The following is a 27141-nucleotide window of genomic DNA, read 5'->3' on the forward strand; positions in this document are numbered from 1 at the left end:
TGGGTTCAAGTTAAAGAATTAGTGATGTTTGAAGACATAAGCTTTAGGCTTTTCTTTCTTAAAATAGGTGTGTTCCCCTGTGCCCAGCACAAGATACAGATTTTCCTGATTTACTGTGGTACAAAATTTTATAATCCAGAGTCCCAAGTAGTTTATTGTCAGATGCAGATGAATTATGTAATTGAAATATATTTTGTTGTCTTCGTTATCAAACTTAATAAGAAAAATGTACACACTGATTGAAATAACCAGGAGAGAAGAGGACAGTCAAATTTGGGAAATTTTTGCTTTCAGATATTTGTAACTAGATAAATCAAATTGTATACATTATTTAGAAAACAAGGAGAAAATTCAGAAAATTGGTTACATTTTTTAAAAATCTGATGATGTGCTGGAGTATCCTGAGGTTTGTCAATTTCACTTGAAAAATATCTCCCCTCCATCCTATCACTATCTCTTTTATTCTACTGGGCAAAAAAGGAGTTAATCTTAAGAAGGAATTAGAATATAAACAAGAGGAGGCTAGTATACAAATAATCGAAAGTCAGAAATACCCAATTACTCTTATTTAAGTGTTCTTAAAGGATGCTGTGAAGCACAGACCTGCCTAAGTAACAAGGTGAGTTGGAGTTGCTCATCTAACAGTGGAACCTCCAAAGTCACTGTCATTTATATCAACTTGTACCTATGAAAAAAATCTTACATTTTTCTGAATAAAAAAAAGATCAAGAACTTTCTTTGCTAAGAAAACAAATAAAAACCACAATGAAACATAAACACAAAGTTGGATTCTGAAACAAAATATGTAAAAACCCTGATTCTCTTTTAAAATACCCAAATTTGATTTTCTTATTTAAAAAAAAAAAACAAAATACAGAAAACAAAGACATAGACCTTCATTTTGCTACTGAATTAATGCAAGCATAATTTCTCAAATTATAGGGAAAATTAGTATTATTTACAGTCTTTGAAAAATTACTCTGGGGGAAGGATGGATTGATGGGTAATATTACCAGAGTCAGTTTGATTTACTGTCCTGTTGAAATTTTACCTTCATGTATCATGGAAAAGATTAACCAAGCCTTAATATATCATCATTGACAAATGGGATAAAAATCCCACTAGCATGATAATAACCTCCAAATATGATAGGACCTTATAATTCTAAGACAGAAAAATTACTTCTTTTCTAGAAATTGATTTTTGGGTGACATGACTGAGTAATTGGGTTCAAGTTAGAGAATTAGTGATGTTTGAAGAGGTAAGTTTTAGACTATATTTCTTTCTTAAAATAGACATTAAAAACATAATCCTCTACAATAGTAGATATACTGGCATATAAGAAAAATTCATGCTTTAAAAAGATTGACGTATACTATATAGAAGGCACAATGCCTCACTATAGCTGCAAATACAACTTGGTGTTTTCATTCCACAATTATCAATAAAATTTTTTCTTCTATAGTGAAAAAATATATAATTACTTCATCATTGTCAAAGTGAAATTATGTGGATTAATATGCTGTAGGCTAAGATTTCTGGACCCATTTCAAGATGGCCTTTCACATAATAGTGATGTTATGCAGTTACCCCCACCCCCTTTTTTAATTCCCCCCTGAAACTCTCCAATAGATTTTAGTGGAACCACAATGTCAGGTTCACTGAGAATGGTCTCTCCTGTTTGACGAACCAGTGATATCTGTGAATACAGAACTTTTCAAATAGGCCCCTTTTACAAGATGAAAAGACACAAAAAATATGGCAGGGTACAACTTCACAACTTCTTTAGGAAGTCAAGGAAATTCATAAAGGGAAGTAAACAGAGAAAAATATATGTTGGCTAAATAAAGTAAATGAAAATTATTCAAAAATAAATGTGTCTGAGATTATAATTTCTTTTCAAAAAAATCCCCCAAATTATTTGTAAATTAAGGGAAAATGTTAGCCCTTTATTCAGGTATTGAGTTACTACTAACCTGATTTACAAACACCTCAGTCCTTATCTTTTCCTCAAAATTTTAATAGGTTCTTTGCATATAATCAGCATTAGTAGTCATACACAGTTTCTGAAAATTAGTTAACAGAGGAATTGAGCTGTAGGATAGTCCCCACACTAGAAACTGGTAATACCACAAAACCCCACAATTTTTTTTTTCTGAAGAGCTTACATAGGGATTGGTGCTAGTAACTGCCAATACGTGCATATATAACAGTTTTCATTTTATGAAAAAGATCGAAGGAAATTTATTCATATAATCCTCTGTTGACAATCACAAATGCAACAAGGGGTAAAAGTTGTGGGGTTTGTTTTTTCTACTTAAGAGTAAAGTAAATATCTTGAGAGGCATGATTCTCGTCTCCAGTGCTATCTCACTTTCTGTAGCTCCTGTCTTAGCCACGATGGCAGAGGCTGCCCCAGTCTATGTAGCAATTTGGACAGTTCCACATTATGATCTCGGTAGTAATTAGAGAGGAAAGTTCTAGACTGGAAAGAAAAAAAGAAAAAAAAGATTGAAAGCATTTATCAGATTCTCAAACACGATTATGAAGCCTGTATTTCTTAAGAAATTCTATTATGATAGAGATGTTTACAAACTACCTTATTTTTTTCCTCAAACATTGCTCATTTTTGTCTTTTAGAAAAATTTGGAAACAGAATAGCTGAAAAATAAAAAAATAGGTCCAGGTGTGTGCTAAGTGACTTATCTATCATTATAATACATATTTATTGTGGGATCCATGATGATCCCACAGAGAAAAAAGTGAGAACAAAAGTATACTAGAGAAGAATAGGTAGGTACCTGGTGAGGAAACAAATATATAGAAGTGAGACAGATAAAATACCCACTTTTCTTTTAAAAATTTCACCATAGAATAAAAATTAAAAGTAAGCACAAATAATCATAAAAACTGAAATCCATGATTGCAAAAAATAATTTACCACATTACAGAAAATCTTTCTATATTTATTCAGATCAAATATAGATGGTTTTAATCATTAAGATCTTTCTACTTTCAAAATACCATAAGATCTCTGAAGTGGGTCTTTAAAAAATTCTTATATTACTTGTCAAACTGGAGAGATTGGCCTTTATTAGATAAATGGTAAAAATTAAGGCTAAAATATATCAATGGTTTTAGTTCCATGATTCACTTTTATTTACACAAACTTCTGGAAAACAGAAAAATTGTAATTAGCCTTTCTTTCTTGATGTCTCTTTCTTTTTTTTTTCTTGATGTCTCTTTCTTCATATTATAACCCAGTTTACATAGTTCTGTGAATCTTTAGCAAATCAGTGGAATTGAACACTTTCCCCCTGTAAGTATAGGTGGCAATGGCCCATACATAGTTTGTCTATCTGACATGAAAAAGTTCTACCATCTCTTTCAAGCTCTCCCCAACATTGTAGCACAAATGAGTCACTTTCTTCATAAAACTGCCTGGAAACTTTGTATGTACTGTGGAAATGGATTTAAGACAACTACATTGCATCTTGGACCATTCACCAGGCCTCTCATTGCATTTCTACCCTTAAACCAGAGTGTAAACACTTCAAATTTGGATAAGATGTTTATAGCAGTAGTGGGAACAGTACATTGATTTTTGGCAGATTAAAGTGATTTCTGAAATCCTTTTGAAATTATTGAGTTCAAAGATACAGTTGAAGGACTTTCTGGTACTTCTGTCTCCATAGTAACACGTGCATCACTGGCGTCCTCCCTTTGCTCACCTTGCCTTCAGAGATATACTCAGGATACCTGTCTGAGTCAATTGCTGTTGGTTTCCCATCCTTAGAATAACACTAATACTTTACTTCACTTATCTTCACTTCTATTGAGATTTTCTTTTTCTTCTTCTTCTTTTTTTTTTGGTCTTTTTGGAGTTTAGTTTATCATTGTTACCTTATTGTAAACCTGTGACCAAAACTAATTTCTCTATCCTCTAATAAATGTGGGTTCATAATTATTTTATATGTGTATCCTTTCCATTGCTTAGCTCAGGATCAGTCATAGTGCAGGGACTGGATAAATGTCTTAAATGTACAGGAATGATCTTTCTATATTTTATGTAAAATCACTTGTTTGCTAAACAAGTATTTCACACATTTGAAAAGGAATTACTTTTCAGAAAATATTTAAGTTTGAATTGCATTCCAATAGGAAATAATCTATAGGGATATTGATCAACCATTTGTCTATCTAGTTCTCTCTCTCATCTTCTAAATGTATGAACTAACGTAAAGGAAAGATCAGAATATGGGAGCATATCTCTGTTACTAATTTTGAAATAGCTGTATAAACAGATTTTTTGCTATAGCAGTTCATATTAGGAGAATATTACCTCTGGATCCATGGGTGGATATTTTCGGCCTTTGCTTTTTCCAAGGCATTTGGTCTTTCCTCCTTCCAGTAGTTGACACCAAAAGCCCTTCTGGGGATCAAACCTATATTAGATGAAACAGTTAAAGATTATAAACTGTATATAGACTTTTCAGTGAGAGAGCCTTACCAATGGAATAAAGAAACTGTAGTTTTGTATGCCCATTGTTTTGATTTAATTAGTTTCCAAAGATTCAGCTGATTTGAGAGGGGACATTGAGATGAAAGAAACTATTATTATACATTTTAAGTCATGCCTTGAGTCCAATTTGACATTGAAATTGTTATATTCTATATTTTACTTATGACTCTATATAAAATCAGGGACCAACATCAAAATTACATTCCATATATAAAGTACCTTTAGGATATTTTATCTGCTTATGATCACTGACAAAATATGTTGACACTGCTGGGCATGGTAATGCACACCTGTAATCTCAGTGTCTTTGGAGGCTGAAGCAGGAAGATCAGGAATTCAAAGCCAGCTTCAGCAATGGTACGGTGCTAGCAACTCAGTAAGACCCTGTGTCTAAATAAAATAGGGCTGGGGATATGGTTCAGTGGTTGAGTGTCCTTGAGTTCAATCATTCATACACACACACACACACACACACACACACACACACACACATACACAATTTCTTTGAAATCATTCTATGATATATATTTAAAAAACCTGAATGTAATGTAGGCATATGACTCTGAATACAAATATACTTAAACGTTCCAACTTGGAAAACGCTTCATTTTGTTTAATAGTTTAAATGTTTTCACATTTAAAAAAAGGAAATTGTGTTGTTGTTAGACAACATGAGATACCGCCAATACAAATGGTGAGTGAAAGATTACACAGCTCTTCTTTCTTTTTGTTGAAGGCAGATAATCCTATTGGATGATTAAGGTTCCTACACTCTTAAAGGAAATTCTAATGTTGTTTTGCTTCCATGGCTGCACCAAGTTACAAAGGAAGGATGTATGGCCTAATTATTTTGTTTAAAGTGAAATGTATAAGAATTTTTGTTTAGGACTAACAAGATAGGGAAAATGAAAGAATGAACAAAATAAGCAGGGAAATTTTAAATTTATTGCTATGGGACTTGGCGCATGCATAAAACATTGAAAAGGTTTGCATTTTTGTTGCTCAGCAGATGTTTTAGAAGGATGAAGCATAATTGACTGGGATGTAAAGTTAATTAGTTGAGGAATATTTTGTTGCCCTGGGCCCATTCCTATAATACCGGTACACCTGCAATTTGCGTCTGCACATATGTGAACTCATTTAGGGTGAGAAGGAAATTTCTTCACAGTTCCCTGCCCAGCCTATTATTAGAGACCTGATCTTTGCAGTCCAAGTTGTCCTAGTACATGTTATCAATTAAAATTAAATACATCACTAGTTAAATGGATAAAAGGAAGACAGAGTCATTTCCAACCTGAACTTTTCAATCTGCTCCCTGCCTATCACAGTCCTTTCTCCAGTTTTCATTAATTTCCCAAGAGGAAAAACAATTCAGCATGCTGTGCAAAATGAGACGGGGAAGTCGGCATAACAGAGCCCCAAACAGCATTTTCTGCCTCAGGATGAGAATATTTAACTGTGTTAAGGTAAAATACAGCACTGGCAACAAAGCTGAGATATTTATACACACACTGAGCATCTCTCCTTTGCTCTCAGGTAGTGTAGAGAACTCAGGGTGGACTATAGTCTCTCCTTGCTCTCTGCAGCAGCCATGTGAAGCAGAGCTTAGTACAACCTGAGCAAGAAGAGCCATTTCGAATATTGTAAGTGTAGAATATTGAAAGTTTTTTTTAAAAAGGATAGACATAACCTTAAATCCACATCATCTTGCTGTCCTATTTTCATTTATGGTATTGGCAACTGTGTATATCCTAAATCTAACAAAGGCTATTTATCTTCCCTAAGTTGTATCAATTCATTGTTTTACTTGAGTAGACATGAAATTGTGAAATGAAGATGGAAAATGTTTCTCAAATAACTGTTAGTCAACTTTTAGAAGACGAGTTGGTTGACACTTGACTTTCTTTATTACACTTAACATCACTCTAGATAGTCATTTTATGATATGTGAGAGATATCAAAATTCCCATTTTATGTTGCTTATAATTTTCCCCTCAAAAGTACCATTTTACAGGTTTATTGAACTCCAAGCAACTATTTGTAGTAAACAGGATAGAAGCATTGCCTAAACTAATACTGAGGAGCAGGGAAGGTATGTCAACATCAATAACTATTAATGCAAAACGTATTATAAGAAGATTGTCTACTAAATCAACAGGGGCATGCCTTGTTTTGTTGCTATTTCCATGTGTAGGTAAAAACTTCATTAGGGTTATTTTAGTGGATAAGGAACAACCAAATCTTATTACTGCTTTTCCTGTCCCTCCATTACCCTCTCTAATTGTCTAATTGCTGATTCTAATCTGCTGTGAACTGGGAAATTACATAATCAGGCTTGTTAGAATTTTGTGTAAAATTTAATAGACTTTGTATCCGACTTTGTGGGGGGAGAGTTTATGAGCAAAGTCCATGCCCTTTTAAAATATGTTTTGGCTTCTTGGAGATTTTATTTTGGATTTTATTTTATTTTTATTTTATCCTCCTTGCCCGTTTGAAATTACCTTAATATATGGGTTTATTTTCCCAAGATGACTGTAACAAAATCTTCCATCCCACATGCTCTTCTGTAGCATGACCTTGTCTTTCCTTATTAAGAGGTGGAATCTCATTTTCCTTTCTTAAATTTGGACTGGCCTTCATGACCACAGTAACCATCAGAAGGCAGCATAAGCAATGTCTTGTGACTTGCAAGTCTAGGTCAGAGAAGTCTATGACTCTCTTGCACCACAGCTTCCTCAACATTTCACTCCCTCCTGGAACACAGCCACTGTGAGACAGCTGAGTACCAGGAGAGGCCACGTGGAATCTTCAGACTACTGAGCACAGCCTTTGAGCCATCCCAGCACAAGGATGTGGGTGGAGAAGCCTCCCAATGATTTCAGTCCTCAGCCATTTGGGTCATATTGAAATACTCAAGTCCTCCCAGATGTGACCTGAGATCTGAGTAAAACAAGCTATCCCAGCTGTGCCTGACTCACTCGTGAGCTACAGAATCCATAAGTGTCATAAAATAGCTGTTGATTCATGCCAGTAGTTTTGTAGATGCAACAATGGATAGCTGGAGTATGATACATGCTTTCATTTATTTGTAAATATTTTAGTAAATACAGAATAAAACATGAATGTACTTCATTCCCAATTTGGGGCTGGGCACTTTCACAGAGGAAAGATGTCCATCGATATTTCGATATTTCATTTCTGACTTGTAAATTACTCAGAGGAAGAGAATATATTTCTCACCTTTGTAGTTTCAATGAGTAGGATACTTTCTGCATAGAGTAGACTTGTGAAAAGTTTAGTTAACCAAATTGGTACTGGGGAAAAGCTCCAAAATAGGGGAATTCATTCATCATAATATGAAATACCCATAATACTCTATAAGATAAAGTATTCCTGGCATTCAAAAGGGAGACACTACATGAGTAATGAAGATATTTCTTTGACTGCTTTTGAGTGGCAAAATGATGCATAAATTCATAACTAGTATTAATGGTGCTATATACACACCTACCAGTGATAATTTATGATGGCAAATAATGGAAATGAAATCAAGCATGAGAATAAACTCACGTTAGTGCTTCAGAGTAATTGTAATGAGGTGTAACTCCCAGAAACTTCTGGACTTCATCCATCACAGTAGCTGGGTCAGATCTCAGCTGCTGTCCATCAATAATTAGCAACTGCAAAGTCAAAAATAGTCACTTTATGAAGAACAAAACTAAATTGAATAGACTGTGCTGCTTCCCTTGACCTGGTATGACATTAATAAATTAGGTCAGTGTGAATAGGAAGAAAACATGAACTACTTAGAACACATTTTAATATTTGCTCTTCTTGCATCCTTTCAAATTAACAGTAATTAAAGTTCACCATAGGGGATTATTTTTGGGGGAGTTCTTAAGTGATAGCCCTTCACTTACTTTATTCTAAGTCAGAAATAAACACACTCTCTTGAGTTAGTACTTCAGTGAGAACAGAATATTTCCATCTGTAGTATAATTAGATAAGCGTCCCGACTACCAAATCTCAATGGGGCATACCTGGAGTCAAAGACAGAAATACTGGTCATCCAAATCAAAAAGATCCATCTAGTGTTACAAACCATGACAAGAGGGTGGAGGAAGATGTTTGTTCTTGCCTTTATGACCTTCATTTACTGTTCAGATTTACCAAAGGAATGTTTAAAAAGAAAAGAAAAACATGTCAATGCTGAAGTCCATTTTCTGGGCCTTCAATTATGCCCATCTGGAATGAAAACTATAAGAATATGGATATTTCCTGAAATCCTTATTTCGGGCTTTATTATATATTCCTGGAACTGCTACAGTACTTTGCATTGTGGTGGTCTAGTGCATGAGCTCCTTCTGTCTTTATAAGGGTCTCACAGGAATCTACACATGGGGTTCCACAAATTAACTGTCAGTTCTACTAGTAGTTGAAAGGTGTTGCCTGTGAATCATAGGAAATTTCCTTTGGGAGAACTTACCATTGTGAAACCAGCTACTATTCAAAAGAGGATCCTAGGAATGTGCTTCAGAGTCACTTAATAGAATTTTAATAGTAACAGTGAAGTTAAAAATAAAAATTCACATTTCTTCCTTACATAGAATTTTCTTTGACAATAAATTTCTATCTCTAACAATGTTTGTTCACATTTTTCTGTTTGTCAGTGAAACACAATCATGATGTAATGAACAGAGGAAATTAGTATCAGGACATTACCTGAGAAGTTGCAAAGTGAGTTAGCCATCTTTCTATGTGGACGGCATACCATCCAGGTACTAGGCATCTCCTCTGCAAAGTTTTTAAGTCAGACGGGGCCCAATATCCTGTTGTAATAACTTCATAGAAATTAAATCTCAGGGCAGCTGGATCTTCATGTGATCGTTGGTGCTTGAAACAAAAAGTCAGTTGTAAGGTTAGTTTTTAAAAATGTTTCTGTAGCTATATAAATGAGTGTGAGCTATGTGTGTCTTTCATGTCACAAAATAATAAAGGTACCTGATTATAGAATGAAAAATATTGTCAAAACTGCATTTATTGAAACAGGCACTGGCACATTGCTTATTGTAAAATACCAGCCTTCGCTACACATCAGGTGATATGCAGAGAGTTGTGATTATGTGCATGTCTAAGATGTTTAGTTGAAAAGCAGAGACAGAGTGCAAGAATTTTCTATGTGGATCTGATTAGGAGAGAAAAAGTATCAGGGACAAGACAAATCAAGTCTGATGAAATGAGATTTAGATAGGCAAGAGTGGGCTTACATATTACAGAGCCCACTATTTCATTATAGCTGCTCCTGCAGGATCTAATGTTCCCTTTTCTCAGTATGGCTGGTGCTATGGAGAAGGCAGATATCTATTTATCATGTTTGTTTAGGTTTCAGATTCATGTTGATGTTAATCAAGTTTCTTTCATTCTCCTATGGGTTTCCAACTAATACTGCTAATTCCCAAGTACTACTTCACTCCTACTTTTTCAGTACAAAATTCTCTTAGTCTTTTATACCAAACTTTCATTGGTCGAGCAGGAAACAGCCCAACTCAATGAGAGATGAATTTCTCAGTCAATACAATTTCACAAGCATTTATTATATATCTTTCTAGAACAAAGAACAGTAATAGGTTCCTGAGATAAAAAAGATATAACCTAGAACCATTATCTTCAAAGAAATCAAATCTAGTGTGGGAGTCAATAGAGTACTAGCTTATAACAAAGTCATGTATTTGACTAGCAGTATAAGTTACTTGTGGTGACAGCCAAGCCAATAAGGGGTTAATTCTGATGACAGATAAAAGAACATTTTTCAATGGCTGAAACTTTTAAGTTAACATGTTACAAGAAAGATCTTGATAATCCGAAATAAACGAACATAGGAACTAAGAGAACTTTATCGTGTAAGGTAAGTTTGAGTGAAGGTGGATGACGTGTGTAGGGATAAATGATTTGGTGGTGTGAGATATCTAAAAGTGAATATGAAGAAAATATAGTACAGGCTAAGGATGAAAATATAATGGAATCTGATATGATTGTGTAATAGCAGACCCCATGTGTGAGTAATAAGCCTTATATTTGAGTTAGAAATAAAACAACTAAAAGAGTAAAGATGATTTAGGAAGTGGGGAATAGTTCAAGAGTAATTAGTGTGTGGAAAATTGGTGGGACTAATAAAATCCCCCTAATGATTGTATATACATTGTCCTTCCTAGATGTACATTCACTATGCTGAGCATACAGAAATTTTATAATTCATTCAATAAACAAAATGTATGGAAATTAGATCATATGAATAAAGAATTATAAATAAGCCGTAGGCATATGAATGCAGGACAGTAACACTAAAATTTCTATTATAAACAGTGATAATCAGGAGGTGTACTTAATCTGTTCTGTATTGATTTATACCAGTTTAGCACTAACTTTTCTTCATATTCCTGTGACTAAGATTAGCATAAAAATATGACCTGGAAGTCACAAAGGGACATATTTTATGGCAAAAAATAGCACTTTAGTTCTTCTGTGAGGTCCATTATAAAAATATGGGGTAGAAATTACAGTGGCAGGTGACATTTGTAGGAGTTTCTGAATTATACCTGCTGAGCTTTGGATTTATGGTATTTACTGAATAGACAGGACTAGCTAAGTAATAGGCTACATTATTTTGAAGTGTAGAACACTTTGGGGCCCTGCTCTCAGCAATATGGCAATAAAAAGTATTATCAGAAAAAATAATTCCTTTCAAACCTGTATGTTCAAAGAATTTATTTGAAAAAGCAGGCACAAAGAAGACACACATTATATAAATTCTATTTTACTTAAATGGTTTAATTTATGTGAAAAATTTATTTTAATTTGCTAAAAGCAATGACTATATTTTCTGCTAGGAAAATCCTCAACATTTCCTCCAAATATTTAAAACTTATAATTAAGGATTAGCATTTTAATGTTCTTGGCACCATTTTAAAAAATAAATTTACCTTGCTTTGCAATATGAGTTTCATAAACTGAGAAAGACTTACTTTTGTATCCTGTGGGAACACTGATTCAAAGATTCTGATGGTAACTTATGAATCTTGCTTCTAATCCAAGCATTTTATTTAAATCCCCAACTATTTTTAATGCCAATTTGTAATGTCACATTTTTTTTGTCTTTTGTTACTTATTCTTGGTAATACATATTATTGAAGAAATTTTGCAAAGTCAAGAAAAAGGAAGAATAAAATTTTTATGGAAATTATTTGTCTTATACCCTTAAATTTTCTTTTATACCCTTAAGTTTTCTTTAAGTAAATCTTCCTAATTTTCCCATTCATTTCCATATTTATTAAACATACACATCCACAAAATTCATTCACATAGTTGATATTTTGGAATATATATACCCTGTTACCACAATTCAAGATCAACAATTTCAATAAGTTATCATTCCTATATACAATTTACATTTCTGTGGTCAGCTTTATCCCACTCATGTGCAAGTTCATATCCCCTTTTATTCATCTCTTCAAAATGCAAGCTCCCTAATCTATTGGTCTCCTTTTCATCGGATTAAACTATTCTAATTTCCCAAAGGACAGACCATCACAGTGTCTTCCATTTCTCTACTCCAGGCTTCTGAATTTACTAGCACATACATTCATCCTCTCCAACATCCTTCAAGTTTCATGCCAGAGATTTTTAGACAGAGACCCATTAATAGAATAGAGTGAGGTCTATGAATTTGGATCAACAACAACAACAAAAGCATCTTTATTTTCAGGAACCTCTAAATGAAATTTAACATTTCCTTTAATTGTGAATGATGACAGTAGTCACACTAATTATCTTACCTGTAATTTTGCCACCAACAAAAATCTGTTATTTTTATATCACATTATAGGTGTTTCAGATATATCAAAATGTTGCTTATGCTCATCAATATTACAGTGGTGTGACTCACCATTAGAACTTGTCATTAATGGTTTAGTAAGTAAAACTATTACTAGTTTAAAATATTCTGATAATTATATTTCAATATAGTTTTTTCCTTAGAAATTCTGTGTGTTTAATTTCATATTTTCAAAATGTATTTTTATTCATTAACCTATTTACTTTGGCTATCCCTTCTTGGTTCTTCACAGGGTTGACTACTCATTTTCTCTCCTTACCTGTACTTCTTTTTCTTTGGAAACTTTCTATCTTAAATCAAATCACCACCACTACACAACACATACTATGTTTCCCTCGATCCCACTTCAGCTCCTATATAATAAGACAACGTCTTGTTTTTTTCTCTTTAAAATCACAATTTTTGAGTCTTGCAAATGCTATTACTATTCCTTCATCCCTGCTTATTATTCTACAACCAAACCCATCTAGTTTTCTCTTTTCACCCTGTGGCTCAGGGCTCTAACTCCTGCCTTATCTTTCAAATCAATGAAAAGAATTAAGGCCTTGTTTTACCCAATTGTGTAATTTTGTAGCAGCTCTTTGTCACTGTGTCACCACCTGCATTTGGCAACACTGTCTCCTCTTAAATTTCAGGTCACCATTTTCCTGAATTTCTTCATTGGGACTGTTATTTTGTTGTCCCTTTTGATACCTTTTCTGCTCTGTGCTTTTCATTTCTAAACTCTCTCCTTGGGTCATTTCATTATTTTTGTGATTATGGCTCATGTGGCGGATTCAAAGATTTCTGTCTGCAGCTGGGACCCCCTCCCATAATGCCAATAAGTTCTACTGTTCCTTTCTGTTAAGATGAGAATCCATATGTCATAATCATCCTTTGCTTTTCATTAGCCTCACATCTCCTGCCCTACCAGGAAATCTTCTGTATCCTTCTTTAGGACATCTTTTTGCATGGGAGTTCATGGGCATCATGTAGTTTCCCAGATTGGAAGGAAACTTGATTCATCCTTCATATTTCATTATTAGGCTCATTGATTCTAATCTCCAAACATCTATTAATATTTTATACTTCCTTCACTTTCTACTTATACCGCTATTTTTCAGCAAGCCTATTGCAATACCCTCTAGTTTGACTTCACTGAATGACCATTTGTCATACTCCAATCCATTCTTCAAATAGCAGATAACAATGTTTTCTAAATGTAAATCTGGTAGTTACACACTGATTTCTATTTGCAAAGGCTTTTAATTGCTTAAAAAAAAAATGGCAGCCCTGGTGTGCCTCTGATCTTCATCTTCTTCTGGGATTCACCTGGAGTTTTCCAGGTGGCTACCATGAAGTTTCTTTTAGCTCTTTATGTGTACTATGGCTGTATATACCATGGGCACTCTGCATATACCACTCCCTCTCCTCCATCTGCCTTCTCCCTTCACACAGTTACTTATGTACTCATCGTTCAGTTCCAAATAGTTCATTTCCCTAGAGAATTCTCTTGGAGCATCTTTACGTACTTCCTCACAGCATAATCACAATGTTTAATTATTTATCTTTGTGATTGGTACCTATTCACACAACAGAATAAACACAATTCTTTAATTACCATTTTATTCATTAGAACCATAATTAAATGTACTCATACAATATTCCACTTCAGTGTGACACAAATCAATATTGTCAGTCATTTACCTTTTCATTTGTTCCTATTATTATAGATAGTGCTACAATGTATGTAAATATTTGTTCATACCTTTGAAATTTTCTGTACCTTCAATCCCAAAAAAGGAATCACACTGAAAAGATCTTTAAACACCTTTTGATGCTCTTACCAAACAAGTTTTTAGAAAATATCCCAAATGTACCTTTCTTTTGGAATGCTATAAACTTTTATTATCACACTGTTGCCAGCAGAAATATCAGTAATCTTGTCAAGATATTATAAAACTTTCATTTTAATTTATATTTTATTGATACCTAATTGGGTTGATCATTTTTTCCCACAAACTGTTGAGCAACGTATATACAGTTTTCTGTTGTATGTGTATACAATTGTCTGTTTGTGCCTTTTGTTCATTTTATTACTGATACTGTTCATTTTATTTGCTGATTTGGAAGAATTACCTATAAATTTTGTTAATAAATTATGTTTACCCTGAATTTATTAAAGATTTCCTTTTTACATACTGACATTTAATTTTGTTATTTTTTTAAAGACCAACATTTGACATGATTGTATGGGTTGGGCAATTTATTAATTCTTTGACATATGATTTTTTTGTCTATTATTTTATGCTTGAAAATCCTTGTCCAAGTTGGTAGTATGAGTTACATATTCAATTCTTTATAGTCATAAAGATATGCATATTTATACATTATACAAATACAAGTATATATGTGTATATATGTGTATATGAATATATATATATAACATATACATATATATGTATACATATATGTTTTTATATTTGAATCTCAGTGTATCTGGTTTTTATTTTCATGATTTACCATTGCCTATATTCAAGCTACAACTAAATGCTTTCAGCAGTGTTTTTCATTGCTCATACCTGGTACCAAGAGTACGCCCTGTCTGAGGGGTCGATGAGGATTGTGATGATCTTGGCTTTGGGGACTAGAGATGCAGCTCGCTTGGGAGCATCTTCTGAATGGAAGTAATTAGCACTCTTTTCAAATAGAAAATCACTTGTAATGTTAGATGGAGTAGGAAAAAAGTCCATATACCTGAAGACAGAGAGAGATGATTAACCTGAGATTTGATTAACCTGTACTCTAATTAGGAAACAATTTGAACATTTTACACTTATTTGACCAATTTGTAATTATTATGCTATAAAGTAGCCTGAATAACAGATATTCTATATACATTGAGTATGAAGACAGCACAAAATATTATCATTATAATAACTTATTTGGGGTAGGGGAAGGAATAAAATGGAGTAAGTAGTTTTGATATAGAACTAAGGGAAAATACTGTACATTTGAGCTGATACTCTGTGTTTTCAAAAGCCAAATACAGCAATATTGTTTATTCCTGGCAAACAGAAAATCATTGCATATTGCTTTGCTGATATTTTAATATAGTTAATGTGTGTTTGCAAATGATGAGAAAGAAATTTTTAAGGTGAGATTGAAGTTCACAAGATACAAAAATGTGCAAGTCAAAATAGCTATAAAATACTAAACAGATTAAGGGATGGCTGTTCTCCTTTTTAGCTGCTGCATAATTTGTAGTATATGTAGCAATGTGAGCACATTATAGTCTATCTAGAGTAATTAAGGGGATATTTCCTGCCAGTTGATCCTGTGGAGCCTCTGTAGGTTCATTCCTCCATATGCTGTCGGAACGTTCCTCTGTGTGTAGATTATGGAATCAATATGTTTTGAGGTTAATTCAGTACAAGGCTTTAATTATGTGTGTAACCCTCCTTACAGCTCATCACTTCTCTAACCCTCAAATGTTCTAGAAATAAATAATGAGAGCAATTAAGAATTTATATAAGACACTTATTTTCCTCTTTGACATTTGCTATTATTTTTCCCAAATGTGGAGTGTTGAAGAATCTCATCTATATTCCTGCTTAACAATTTGTGTTCCATTTGAGCTCACAGATAAGAGAAAACTGCTGTTCTGCCTTTAATAATATGCATGTAATTTCAAAACTTACTCTTTTAAAATTAAGGTAGGGTAGTAATGTCCAAGACATAGAATGGACACATCTCTGCTCATGATGGAAAACCAGATGTGCTCATTGGTATTGCTCTTGACTGTCATTGATCCTAAATCCTGCATCTAAAAGGAATGGGTCCTTCACTCAGGACAAGTTCATGCATGATGATGACCCACAAAATTGAGGGAAATTTCCTCAAGTGAGATTGGCTTTATATACCTGAGAATTAAAAATTAAATTTAGGACCATATTTTCTTGGCAAATTGGGATAGAGCTAGGGAAAAGTCACCAGAGTGAATATCATCTCCAATACCAAGTTTATTCTTTTTTGGTTTATGAAAAATTTTATGATAATCAAAATTACTTATAATTTATCAAGTACCAATTAATATTTTTTCAGGCATGTGTGTTATTAGAATTGATGTGGTTTGGGAAATGCTCTCATTATTTGCATGACAAACATCAGCTTATATTGTAATACAGTATATACAGTCTATGTGGTTAATGAAGATACATGTCACATAGTACAAAATAAAGCAACGTACTGATTTATTTGTTTCCTCAAGCATCATTGTGAAGACAAAGTAATGCGTTTAATAAAAAAAATTCAGGCACTGTAAAATAATAGTAGGCTTAAAGAGAATTTTAAATATCCTTATGAATAATTCTGATGAAAAATATCACATAATGTTTTTTATTCAATCATATTAACTTACCAGAAAAATATTATCATTATTGCACTGTCCAAATCAAATTATAGGCAACACTGATTAAACATATCATCATTATAAATTAATTTCTAATTCACTGTGGTAGAATTGAGCATAACAAATTTATTCTGTAATTATGCAGATGCCATGCATACATCTATAATTGCTCTGCAGTGATGGAGCATGTGTTCATAATGGAGTTTATTTTTTGTTATTTTTCTTACCAGTCAATTCCCTTGTGATAATTGTTTCCATTAAAAAACTGAACTTCTTCAAATGTTTTGGGGCTAGGGAGATTGCTGATGATGGAAGGGTGCATAAGAAGAAATAAATAAAGTGCAGTTGTTCCTATTACAAAAAAAAGAAGGTAAAGGTTATATGAAATAAAAATGAAAGAAAAATTGTCACTTTAGTATTTTCCTTTGCTCAAATAGTAATATTCAGAAACCAACTCTTTCCTTTGTCAAAATGATGTCCTTGACATCTCTTAGGTATTTTTCATGTCGTAACAATTCAAGTGTGTCTTTATCACTCTCTGTGATTCTTTTTACTTTAACATCTGATTTAATATGAGTACACAGCGAAATTAGAACAGGCTGATAATCCAGCCAAAGTAGAACTTCAGGAATCATGCAGTTCAATTTCCCTCCTCGAGCATCAAGGGCATGGGGTGCTTCTACCTTTATCTCTAGCATCCGACACAGTACCTGAACCTGATGGGTCCTGAACTGCCATTAAAATGCAGATTAGGTAAAATCTAACTATTCAACAGATGTTGCTGTATTATTCTGTATATGACCCTAAAGTAATGGTTGGTGATAACTCTTGATAAAAAAACAAGTATACTGTTCTTGATGAATTTAAAGTCCATGCAAGGACTTGGGTCAAGGTAATTTTAATATAGTGGGGAAGATATTATAATAAGAGACAACTAGTGTGCTTTTACAACATTTGAGAAGAATGGATGATTTAAGTTCTGGGAAGTCAGTGAGGGTTTCCAGAAGGAAGTAATTCTAAAGTTTTTCCTTGAAAACTGTTATTCAACAAGATTGAAAGAGTAGCTCAGAATTCTAGAAAGATGGCCATTTGAATGTTCTCTCCCAGAAGGACAGGGCAACCGAATCTGATGACTGATATTCAAGGCAGAACAGACTAGCCAGTGGAACCAATTTAGTGTCCACATATAGACATCTCAGATATAATCCTTGAAGTTTATTTCTATCAATGACAGGCCAGAGACTGGGAGAAATAGCAGAAAGGACGCATGCAGTGACTGGGTCATCATAGCTCATATAAATCAAGGATTCCCTTCTTGAAAAGTTTCACTACTTTTATGACACATTAGAATAAAGTAGGGTTTTCAGATGTCTCAGACCTGGGAGAACTGGAGATGAGTGACATATGTGGGCTGGCTGAATAATAATCATTGCCGTTGGGAGATATGGAAGCAGAGGTCATCAGATAAGTGGCATTTTGGTCTAATACAACTCAAACTTCTATGAGCAAAGGTTACTGTGCTCTAAGAATTAGTGAGACTATCACTTTACCCAATAGACAAGATACAACAGACACATTAAAACATCTATAATGGGTGGCTCTCAGTTTAATAGGATGGAAAAAAATAAGATATTCCCTTATGAAGGCTAATTACTAATTGAAAAGACTTTTAAGAAATAATAATTATAGAATCAAGTCATACAAACTTAAAAGAAAGCTGAAAGAGAGAAAATTGGTTAAAAACTAGAGACTTTGGGGCTGGGGATATAGCTCAGTGGCATAGCACTTGCTTAGCATGTGTGAAGCATTGGGTTCGATCCTTAGTAGCACCACATAAAAATAAATAAATAAAATAAAAGTCTTCTGTCCATCTGCTGTTTGCCGTGGTACACACCTGTAATCACAGCAGCTCAGGAGGCTGAGGCAGGAGGATCACGAGTTCAAAGCCTGCCTCAGGAAAAGCAAGGCACTAAGCAACTCGATGAGACGCTGTGTCTAAATAAAATACAAAATAATTCTGGGGATGTGGCTCAGTGATTGAGTGCCCCTGAGTTGAATCCCCAGTACCCAAAACCAAATCAAAACAAAACAAAAATTATTCTGTCCATCTAAAAAAAAAACCCCAAAACTAGAGAATTTAAGACCACCCAAAGAAGTATCTTAAACACACTGTAAGATTTAAAAGTCATGAGGGATGAGAGGAGTCTTGAAGAACTGATCTGATTTGTTCCTGAAAATAACAGGAGTTCAAAAGGATACAATGTGAGAGGAGGAGCAAAAGTGTTTCAGAGAAAAAGTGAATTAGACATAATCAAAAGCTGAAAGTGTTCACAGAATGCAGAACTGTCTTTTTAAGTTGAGAATTACCTTCAAATATTTAAGTCATTATGAGAATGAAGAAGGAAAGAGAAAGAAAGAGGTTTCAGAACTACAGGACAGCTGAGAAAAAAAAATTAATATTGCTAAAGGTTTTGAATGTGGTTGAACCTAGGGTTTAGATACAGGATGATTTTCAAATTATTGCTGAACAGTCAAATATATATTGTTTTGTTTTGTTTTTATATTTAGTACTGAGAGTTGAACCCAGGGGTGTTCAGTAACTGTTACATCTCCAGTCCTTTTTATTTTTCTTTTTGAGACTGGGCCTCACTGAATTGCCAGGCTAGACTTGAACTTGCAATCCCCTTGTCTTAGCCGCCTGAGTCACTAGGATTACAGGCATGCACAATTGTTCCCAGAATTAATAGATATTTTATAATGTCCCTCAGTGATATGAAGAAGTGTTTTATCACTGGGATGCTTGTGGAATTGAATCCAGATCTCCCCTGGAATACAGAGTCAAAGCCTTTGTTTTCTGAACCCTATACATTCATTCCATCAGGAGTTAGAGAACATCAGGAGTCCTCTGACAGAAAGGAGAGGGAAAGTTCTCTCAACCAGGGACAAGAGACACACGGTTTCATAGTCACAGAATCAGCTAGAAAGTCTGGGTTTACAACCTCAAAATGTATACATTTTTATTATCACCTGTGTTTTCATTATCCTTGTCACTCATTCTTATCTAATTTCTTTGATATATATCTTGTGAAAGAAGAAGAAAAAGCTTTAGAGTTTGTATACTCTAAGAGGAAACTCTACTTATATAGAATCAACTCCTCTTTAGTTTTAATAAACCAGAGTAAGACAGCCAAATCATGAGAAATTCATATTGACAATGGGAACACTGATCTTCTAGAAGATTTATGGCCAACGAATTATGGTCTTGGAGTTATTGCACTAAAGTTGACCCTATTAGAAATTCTCTTTTTCATGGCAATACTAAAATTTGACTCTGAATGACGAAGTATTCATTGCTGTCTGAAGGAATAGAGAAGGGCCACAATTTGAGCTTTGTGTAGCTGAAGTCCAGGGCTACTGTCATCTCTGATTATTTGTCTTCTCTTTGCCCTCATTCCTTGACCCACTTCTAGCCAATGAAAATCCCTCATAAGATTTGGCAATGGCAAAGTGGGATGTCACATCTGTCCTTCCATTCTCCCACAACAACAGAGAAAATAAGACTTTGAGGACCTCTTTGATATCTTACATTATTGTAAGGGATGTATGTACCATGTTTAAATTGTTAAAAGACAAGTGCATTTGAGGCCAGATTGTTAGGCTTTATCTGTGACTCCCCTCCAGGGATTTACAGTCCCTGACAGCAGAGGAAGCTTTGCAAATGAAAATAATACAGAACAGAATATGATTTTAGCCTTCTCTGATTGGGTTTTTAGGAATTATTACAACCATTTTCATATTGGAATAATATTTTCATAGTACATAAAATATTATCATCCAATTTCTTTGTTTGAACATCTTACTTGTTTATCTTGGTTAAGCCAAAACCAGCAAAAATCTTTATCACTGCCATACTGGTAGGTCAAATATAAAATCTAAAGACATAACTTACTGTCTTTATAAATACAAAGAGCAAGGAGGAAAAACATATTTATCATTACTAACCTGTAATTTTCTAGGAGAACTAAGAAGCAATAATATTCAATGACAGATGACAGAGGACATGCCTTTAAATTAAATTTTTAACATGATTTTACAACACAGGAAGGTTTTATTTCTTTAGTAGTCATTCCAGAGTTAGCACTTATGTAAGGGGTTTGGTAGAAAATTAATGCACATTTTAAACAACAGCAACACAAAATGATCTATCTGAAAATACATTCTGCTTTTTTTCCCCCTCCCTGCACATGTGTTAACTTACTGTGGTAATGCAATTTATATTCCTAGAGGAAGGAAAGATTTCAACAACCAATATCTAATAGTCTGGAAATTTTGCCCACAACCTTTAAAATGATCTACTTGCTTGTATTACAAATATCTTCATGGGGTCAGGCTTATTTACTACTGAGCCTGTTTGTTTTGGGTTATGGTTTGTGCATTCACTGATGAAAATGCTTTCAGTCAAAGTAGTGAATTCAAAATACAGCAACTCAATAAAAACTTTAATTAATCAGGACATGAGCAAAGTGTATAAACCTGTCACATACTGAAGAAAGTATAAAATATTCTAATTGAAAGTGTCATCTCATTGGTGAAATACTTGCACTCTCTTTTACCATGTTCTATTACAGTTGTCCTTTAGTGCATGAGAAAATACCAAGGAAAAAATGGCTGGTGAAGCTCAGGTTTATCAGAAAATAAAGCATATTAGTGCTAATTGATTATTTTTATAAATCACACATGTAAGATATTTGAAAGCAACCATGGCAGTGGCTCTGAACGAAAATCAATTCAAAGCTCATGTGCAGCATAAAATAGCTTAAGTCTGTTCAAATCACTTTTTCATACCTTAATTCAGGAATGAATTGGCAAAGATATAAAGAGTAAAAATTAAAAGTCAGGTGACACATAAATTCAAAATCTTCAAAAATTGAACGTGTACCTTGAAACAGTTTTAAAATCTGTAGTTAAAGCATTTAATGGCAACATTAGGGTCTTCATGAGGTTCCTGGCATATAGGGACTTCATGGGAAAGAAAAGCAATTCAATAATGAATTTGCATGGATGTCAAAAAATTTCACAAAGCAAAACCTGGTCCCATGATGCCAAACAAAAATAGTTTGCATAATAATAATAATAATAATAATAATAATAATAATAATAAAGCAAGTAGCACAATTGACTGTGCTTACCTGTTTTTTGAGGCCCAATCACAAGGAATTTTGGTAAGTGGTCACAAGTTTTCTCCCTAGACCAGATGTCCTTATGTCGTTTATCATCACATGGATTCTGCAAAAAGGAAGAATAGCAAGTCTTACTGAGTTTTGCAGGCCTTTCTCTATTCTCTAACAATCGTTCAAAAGGTGAGATCAAATTCTTGTCTGATCCCCTAGAGCCAGGCATTAGATCCTACTCTGGTTCTCTGATTTCCAAATCCTTTTCTTACAAAGGGATTGGCGTCTTCTGTCACCTCAAGGCTGCAGCTCAGCATCAGATCAGTACTACTGCCACCACCTGATGTTCCGCTGGGTACTAAGTCCTGAGATACTACTCTATTCAGGGGGTTTTGTTTTACATCTGCCTATTAGAAACCTTAACTAGACTTTTGTCATAGTTTCACAGCTCATTTTCAATTCTAATGGAAACATCTAAATATTAGAGGTCAAATATAAATATTTTCAGTTGTTTTCCATTCAAAGTGATTTTCTTTGACAAAAATTTCTTGATAGTACTAGTCAAATGAATTGTTTTTAATTACAATTCCTTTGACCATTTTGCCAATATCAACTTCTCAGCATTCTATTCCAACACAGAATATGTTTATCCAATTAAAAAATGGAGATCGATCTAGAAATGTTTACTACAATTCAAATTCCAAATTTCAATTAAAGTATACAAAAATTAACCTCTATACTATTCAAACTCTCAATAATTAATTTATTAAATCTCTGTCTACATTACTTGGAAATTTTGTTTTAAAAATAAGAAAGTAAAAATCATTAAAGGAAAATTTTACTTAATTTTATTAAGTATTTTTTTTCCTTAAGTAATCACTATCAATTTGTTTTTAGATGCGGTCTCACTATGTTGTCAAGACTGGCTCAAACTCCTGGGCTCAAGTGATTCTCCTGCCTCAGCCCATTAAGTAAACAGGACTATCAGCATGTACCACCATGCCCAGCTCAAATTTTATTTTAACAATTTTTAAAATATGCTTGAGAAGAATTATTTTCTTCAAATAAAATTTTAGCACTTTGTTTTTCAAAACTAGGGCTTTAAAATCAATTCTTCTTAGTATCATTATATAGCCTGAAAGGAACTGAAATATATTGACACTTGGGAAAACCTAACATTGGCCCATTATATTAATGACATGGTGTTAACTGGACAAGTGGCAAGCATTCTGGCTGCCTACAGTTCAGAGGATGGAAAACAATCATATAAAATTTTTGAAGTCTACTACCTTTGAAGTTCCTAGAGGTGTGGGCATCTGGAACTCACTTGGACACCTTGTCCATAACAAAGGGTGAGTTATTGTACTGTGTGATTTTTTAAAAAATATATTTTTAGTTGTAGATGGTCATATTTGTTTGTTTGTTTGTTTGTTTGTTTAATGTGTTTCAGAGATTTGAACCCAGTGCCTACCACATTCTAGGCAAGTGCTCTACCACTGAGATACAACTCCAGCTTTACTTATGATTCTTATTGCTAAGAAGGAAGCACGGTGCTTGATAGACTTTGTTGAGCTTTGCAGGCAGCATCTTTGGAGTAGAAAGTATTGCTCGGAAACAATTATTGCATGATATGAAACATTTTGAATGGGGCCCAGAGTAAGGAACGGGTTTGCAGGGTAAGGCTGAGGTAAAAACCACCATTACATTTGACCTATATATCCTGGAAGACTTTGATACACTATGGCATCTTGTGTCAAGTGGAGTTTCTGGCAAGTCACTGAATAAAAACCCAATGTACACACACCTAAGGTTCTGTAATAAGGTACACCCTCTAAAGAAAATAATCCAAACAACAGTTTCTGATTTTATGTTGGACTCCAGAAGACAATGTTTATCTTTGGTCATTCATGTGATCATGTGGTCATAACTATTGATCATTAACTGGTACTGACAAATCCACCAAATAAGTTCAGGTATGTCCAGTAACAATTTGTTGTACAATGAGAGTGATACATTTGGGATTGGCCTCAGGCTGAGAGCTTTTAAATAAGTGTCTCCTGTCCCTATGTCACTGGACACTGTTCCACTGATACTTTTCCATCTGCTTCTTTCTGTAGTTTCATGATAGGTTTCCTTCTAGGTAACAAAGAGGGAAAAATCCAAGCATGGATCATGAAAGGGTTGACTCATGTATTGGTAGAAGCCTGTGAACTCCTGATACATTGTAGCCCTCTTTAGGGAAGGGGGTCCTGAAAACATTGGTTAATGCCTCCAATTGGCAGAATTTTGGACAGTGTACTTGTCATCTATTATTTTTGTATGTGGATAAAGTAGTAAGCAGCCAAAGGTAAGGATGTGACAGACTATTCAGCAGTGATGAACAGCATAGGACAAGTTGGCCATACAACTTGAAATAACAGCCTAGGAAGATTATGGTTTGTAACTGCTAAGGAAGAGGCATGTGAATATAGCTATGATCCAGAGTGAGCAAAGAGAGTTTGCATTGTATGTTAATGTACATCAAGAGTATCCAATGTAGAAGAGATGCTAAACAACCAAATGGACAGTATGATCCAGCCAGTTCCAGGTGTTAGCAGTTGTTACTAAACCTTTCTTCTCACTACCCCACTGCTGATGAGTAGGGCTCACGAATGCAGTAGCCATAGGAACAAAATGGAAGCATGCATGGACCTTTTCTCCTCTAGTCTGTTCAATTTACTGTTGCTGCTGAGTATCTGACCTGACAGTAACAGAAATCATTCGTAAATCCCAGAAATAGCATTTTCTTGTCACTTAGTGTGAAATTGATTATATTGGACACTTCTGTCCTGAAAAGGTCAGTGATTCATCCAGATCAGGCCTGACATACATTGAAAATATTCATTTACCTTCTCTGCCCACCTAGTCTTGGCCATCACAGAGTGACTCATTGACATGTTACTGCACATAATATTTTTTTTTTAGATAAAAGGAGCCACTTTATGGCAAAGGAAGTGTGGTAATGAACATATGACCATGAGAGTCACTGGTCCTTCAGCTTATCCCACTATCTAGTGAAAAGACCTATTGCAAGATGAAATTGAGGCTCCTGCTTGAAGATATAGTGGACTCTTTAAATAGAAAGCTAGTATCTGGTGCCATGTCTCCAAAGTGTACTACAGTTAAGTTCAGGAATGTAGGAATGGATATAGGAGTGGACCTATTCAACCATCATTCTCATTCTGTAGTTTCATGATAGGTTTTTCATTTCCATGGCTTCATGTTCTGTGTGTCTTGGAGTTCTAGTTCCTGAGGAGGAAAACTCCCACCAGGGGACTGGTAGGAGTATGACCAGACTGGAATGTGTAATTTCTGCCTGGTCACTTTGGACATCTTGTGCCAGTAGTCTAGCAGACAGAAATGAATCATCCTCCTGGAGATGATTAAGCTTGGATCATCATGAGGAAGCAGGGTAGCTACCACACAGTGGGAATAGGAGAATTGTGGTTAGCACTCAAATAATCCACTAGGATACTCAATATGTCCACACCTGGTTTGGTTGTAAATGGGAAAGTACAGCAACCGTTGTCTGACAAATGCTGGGTGACATCCAGAGCAGAGTCTACCACAGCGAGCTCCTTGCTTCACAACTTAAGTTGTTATTATTGAAGCACACCTTTTCTTTGTCATATCTTGGGGCAATTTGTAAGAGGTGAGTTAGTGGAACAAACTACAGCTACGGGGACTGATTTGGTTATGAGACTAGCTGAGTCCACAGGCACAGCTTCTAGCAACAGCATGAGCCAAGGGAGAGGGAAATCCAGAAGAGGGGACAAGGTGGGAGAAAATAAAAATTGCTTTCAGTTTGAGGACTAAATGCAGCAAGGCCATTATACTTTCTCATAATAACTCTTCTCCTTTAAGTTTCTCCAGGGGTTATGTTCATAGAATCTTAGAAAAACTGGGGGGACTAAACATAATAAAAAACCAAGTGGAGCTGAATGGGAACCAGGAGTATACTATGGTGGATGTTCTTTTCTATAGTGAAAATATCTCTTTTTTTTGGATGCAACTTTACCCTACTTGCCCCCTCCCAACCCCTCAACAGCTAATGGCCTTCAGTGGGGCAGATTGAGAATGATCCTGGGCTTGTGGATAAGAGCCTTATGACAGGCCCTCCCCACCCTCAAGGGGTGGCTGATGCAAAGGTACAAGAGACAGACCTGCTGGTCTTGAGGTGAAGCAATTGTGTGACTAACTGTCCCTGAAGACCAAGTCAAGGTGATACTTTGCTGAGAACACATCTTCACCCAGGGTTTTCCCTTTATCTGTTCAATCACACAACTTCCTTATAGTTTTTTTTTCCTGAAAACATTTCTTCAATAAATCATTTATAGCTGAATCCTTCTCTCAGCTTCTGCTTCTAAAGAACACTACTTATGGGCAGTGATCATTTACATTCTATGAAATTAAAAGATGCACTTGATACAAATGTGTTTTCTATCCTCAACTCCCACTGGAATAAGCATAAAGCACAGAATAAAAAGGCTAGCAATGTATACATACAGGCAGCTGCATTATGTTAGAATTTACTTTGGAAAAGATTTTATATATCTTGGATTTTTAAAAATTCATCTTTAGAAAGGACAACAAAAGTAGTTAATTAGAAATTAGTAAACTTAACATTTCTTTTTAAAATTTTGCACAACTGAGATTTTTATTTTAACTGTTATTTCTATTTTCTATTGAATACTGTATTTCAACAGAAATATTTTATACTCTATTAAATACTAAATTTAGGATTCAGTACTCATTTTTAAATCCTGCATAGTCCTGCTTTAGTTTAACTCTCTAACCATGTTTTCTACTATTACAAAGAAGACTAAACAATTCTTCTTTTCTTTAGCTAATATTGGAACATCCATTTTTTTTTTTTTAGTATATAGGTTTCTAGCAAGGGACCACATTTCACAATCTCTCTTGAGTTTAGTTTTGTTTAAATGGATAATTGCAGTTCATTGGAAAGAAGTCAAAATAATGTAAAGTATTCTCTTAAGGTAAAGCCACTCTCCCTGGGTCTCCCCTGTCCTATTTACTGCCATCTGTGACATGGCTACAATTGCAGCCTGTGCAGTGAACTCAGGTGGAAGCCATATATTGAAGAACTTGTTGGCCTGGGGACTATGGA

General features: G+C 34.5%; 1 protein-coding gene across 1 annotated transcript in view; it reads right to left on the bottom strand.

Moving 5' to 3' along the window:
- Positions 1-2365: 2365 nt before the first annotated feature.
- Ndst4 (N-deacetylase and N-sulfotransferase 4) overlaps positions 2366-27141 on the bottom strand; it is a 226577-nt gene continuing 201801 nt past the window's right edge. The window contains exons 7-13 of the mRNA XM_026389690.2: positions 21993-22089; positions 17031-17154; positions 14975-15149; positions 9245-9415; positions 8093-8202; positions 4343-4445; positions 2366-2485 (exon numbers count right to left, since the gene is read on the bottom strand). Coding sequence (XP_026245475.2) covers positions 2366-2485; positions 4343-4445; positions 8093-8202; positions 9245-9415; positions 14975-15149; positions 17031-17154; positions 21993-22089 — 900 coding nt within the window. The remainder of the gene's footprint in view (positions 2486-4342; positions 4446-8092; positions 8203-9244; positions 9416-14974; positions 15150-17030; positions 17155-21992; positions 22090-27141) is intronic.

Source organism: Urocitellus parryii, chromosome 10, assembly GCF_045843805.1.
Source record: "Urocitellus parryii isolate mUroPar1 chromosome 10, mUroPar1.hap1, whole genome shotgun sequence".
Classification (NCBI taxonomy): domain Eukaryota; kingdom Metazoa; phylum Chordata; class Mammalia; order Rodentia; family Sciuridae; genus Urocitellus; species Urocitellus parryii.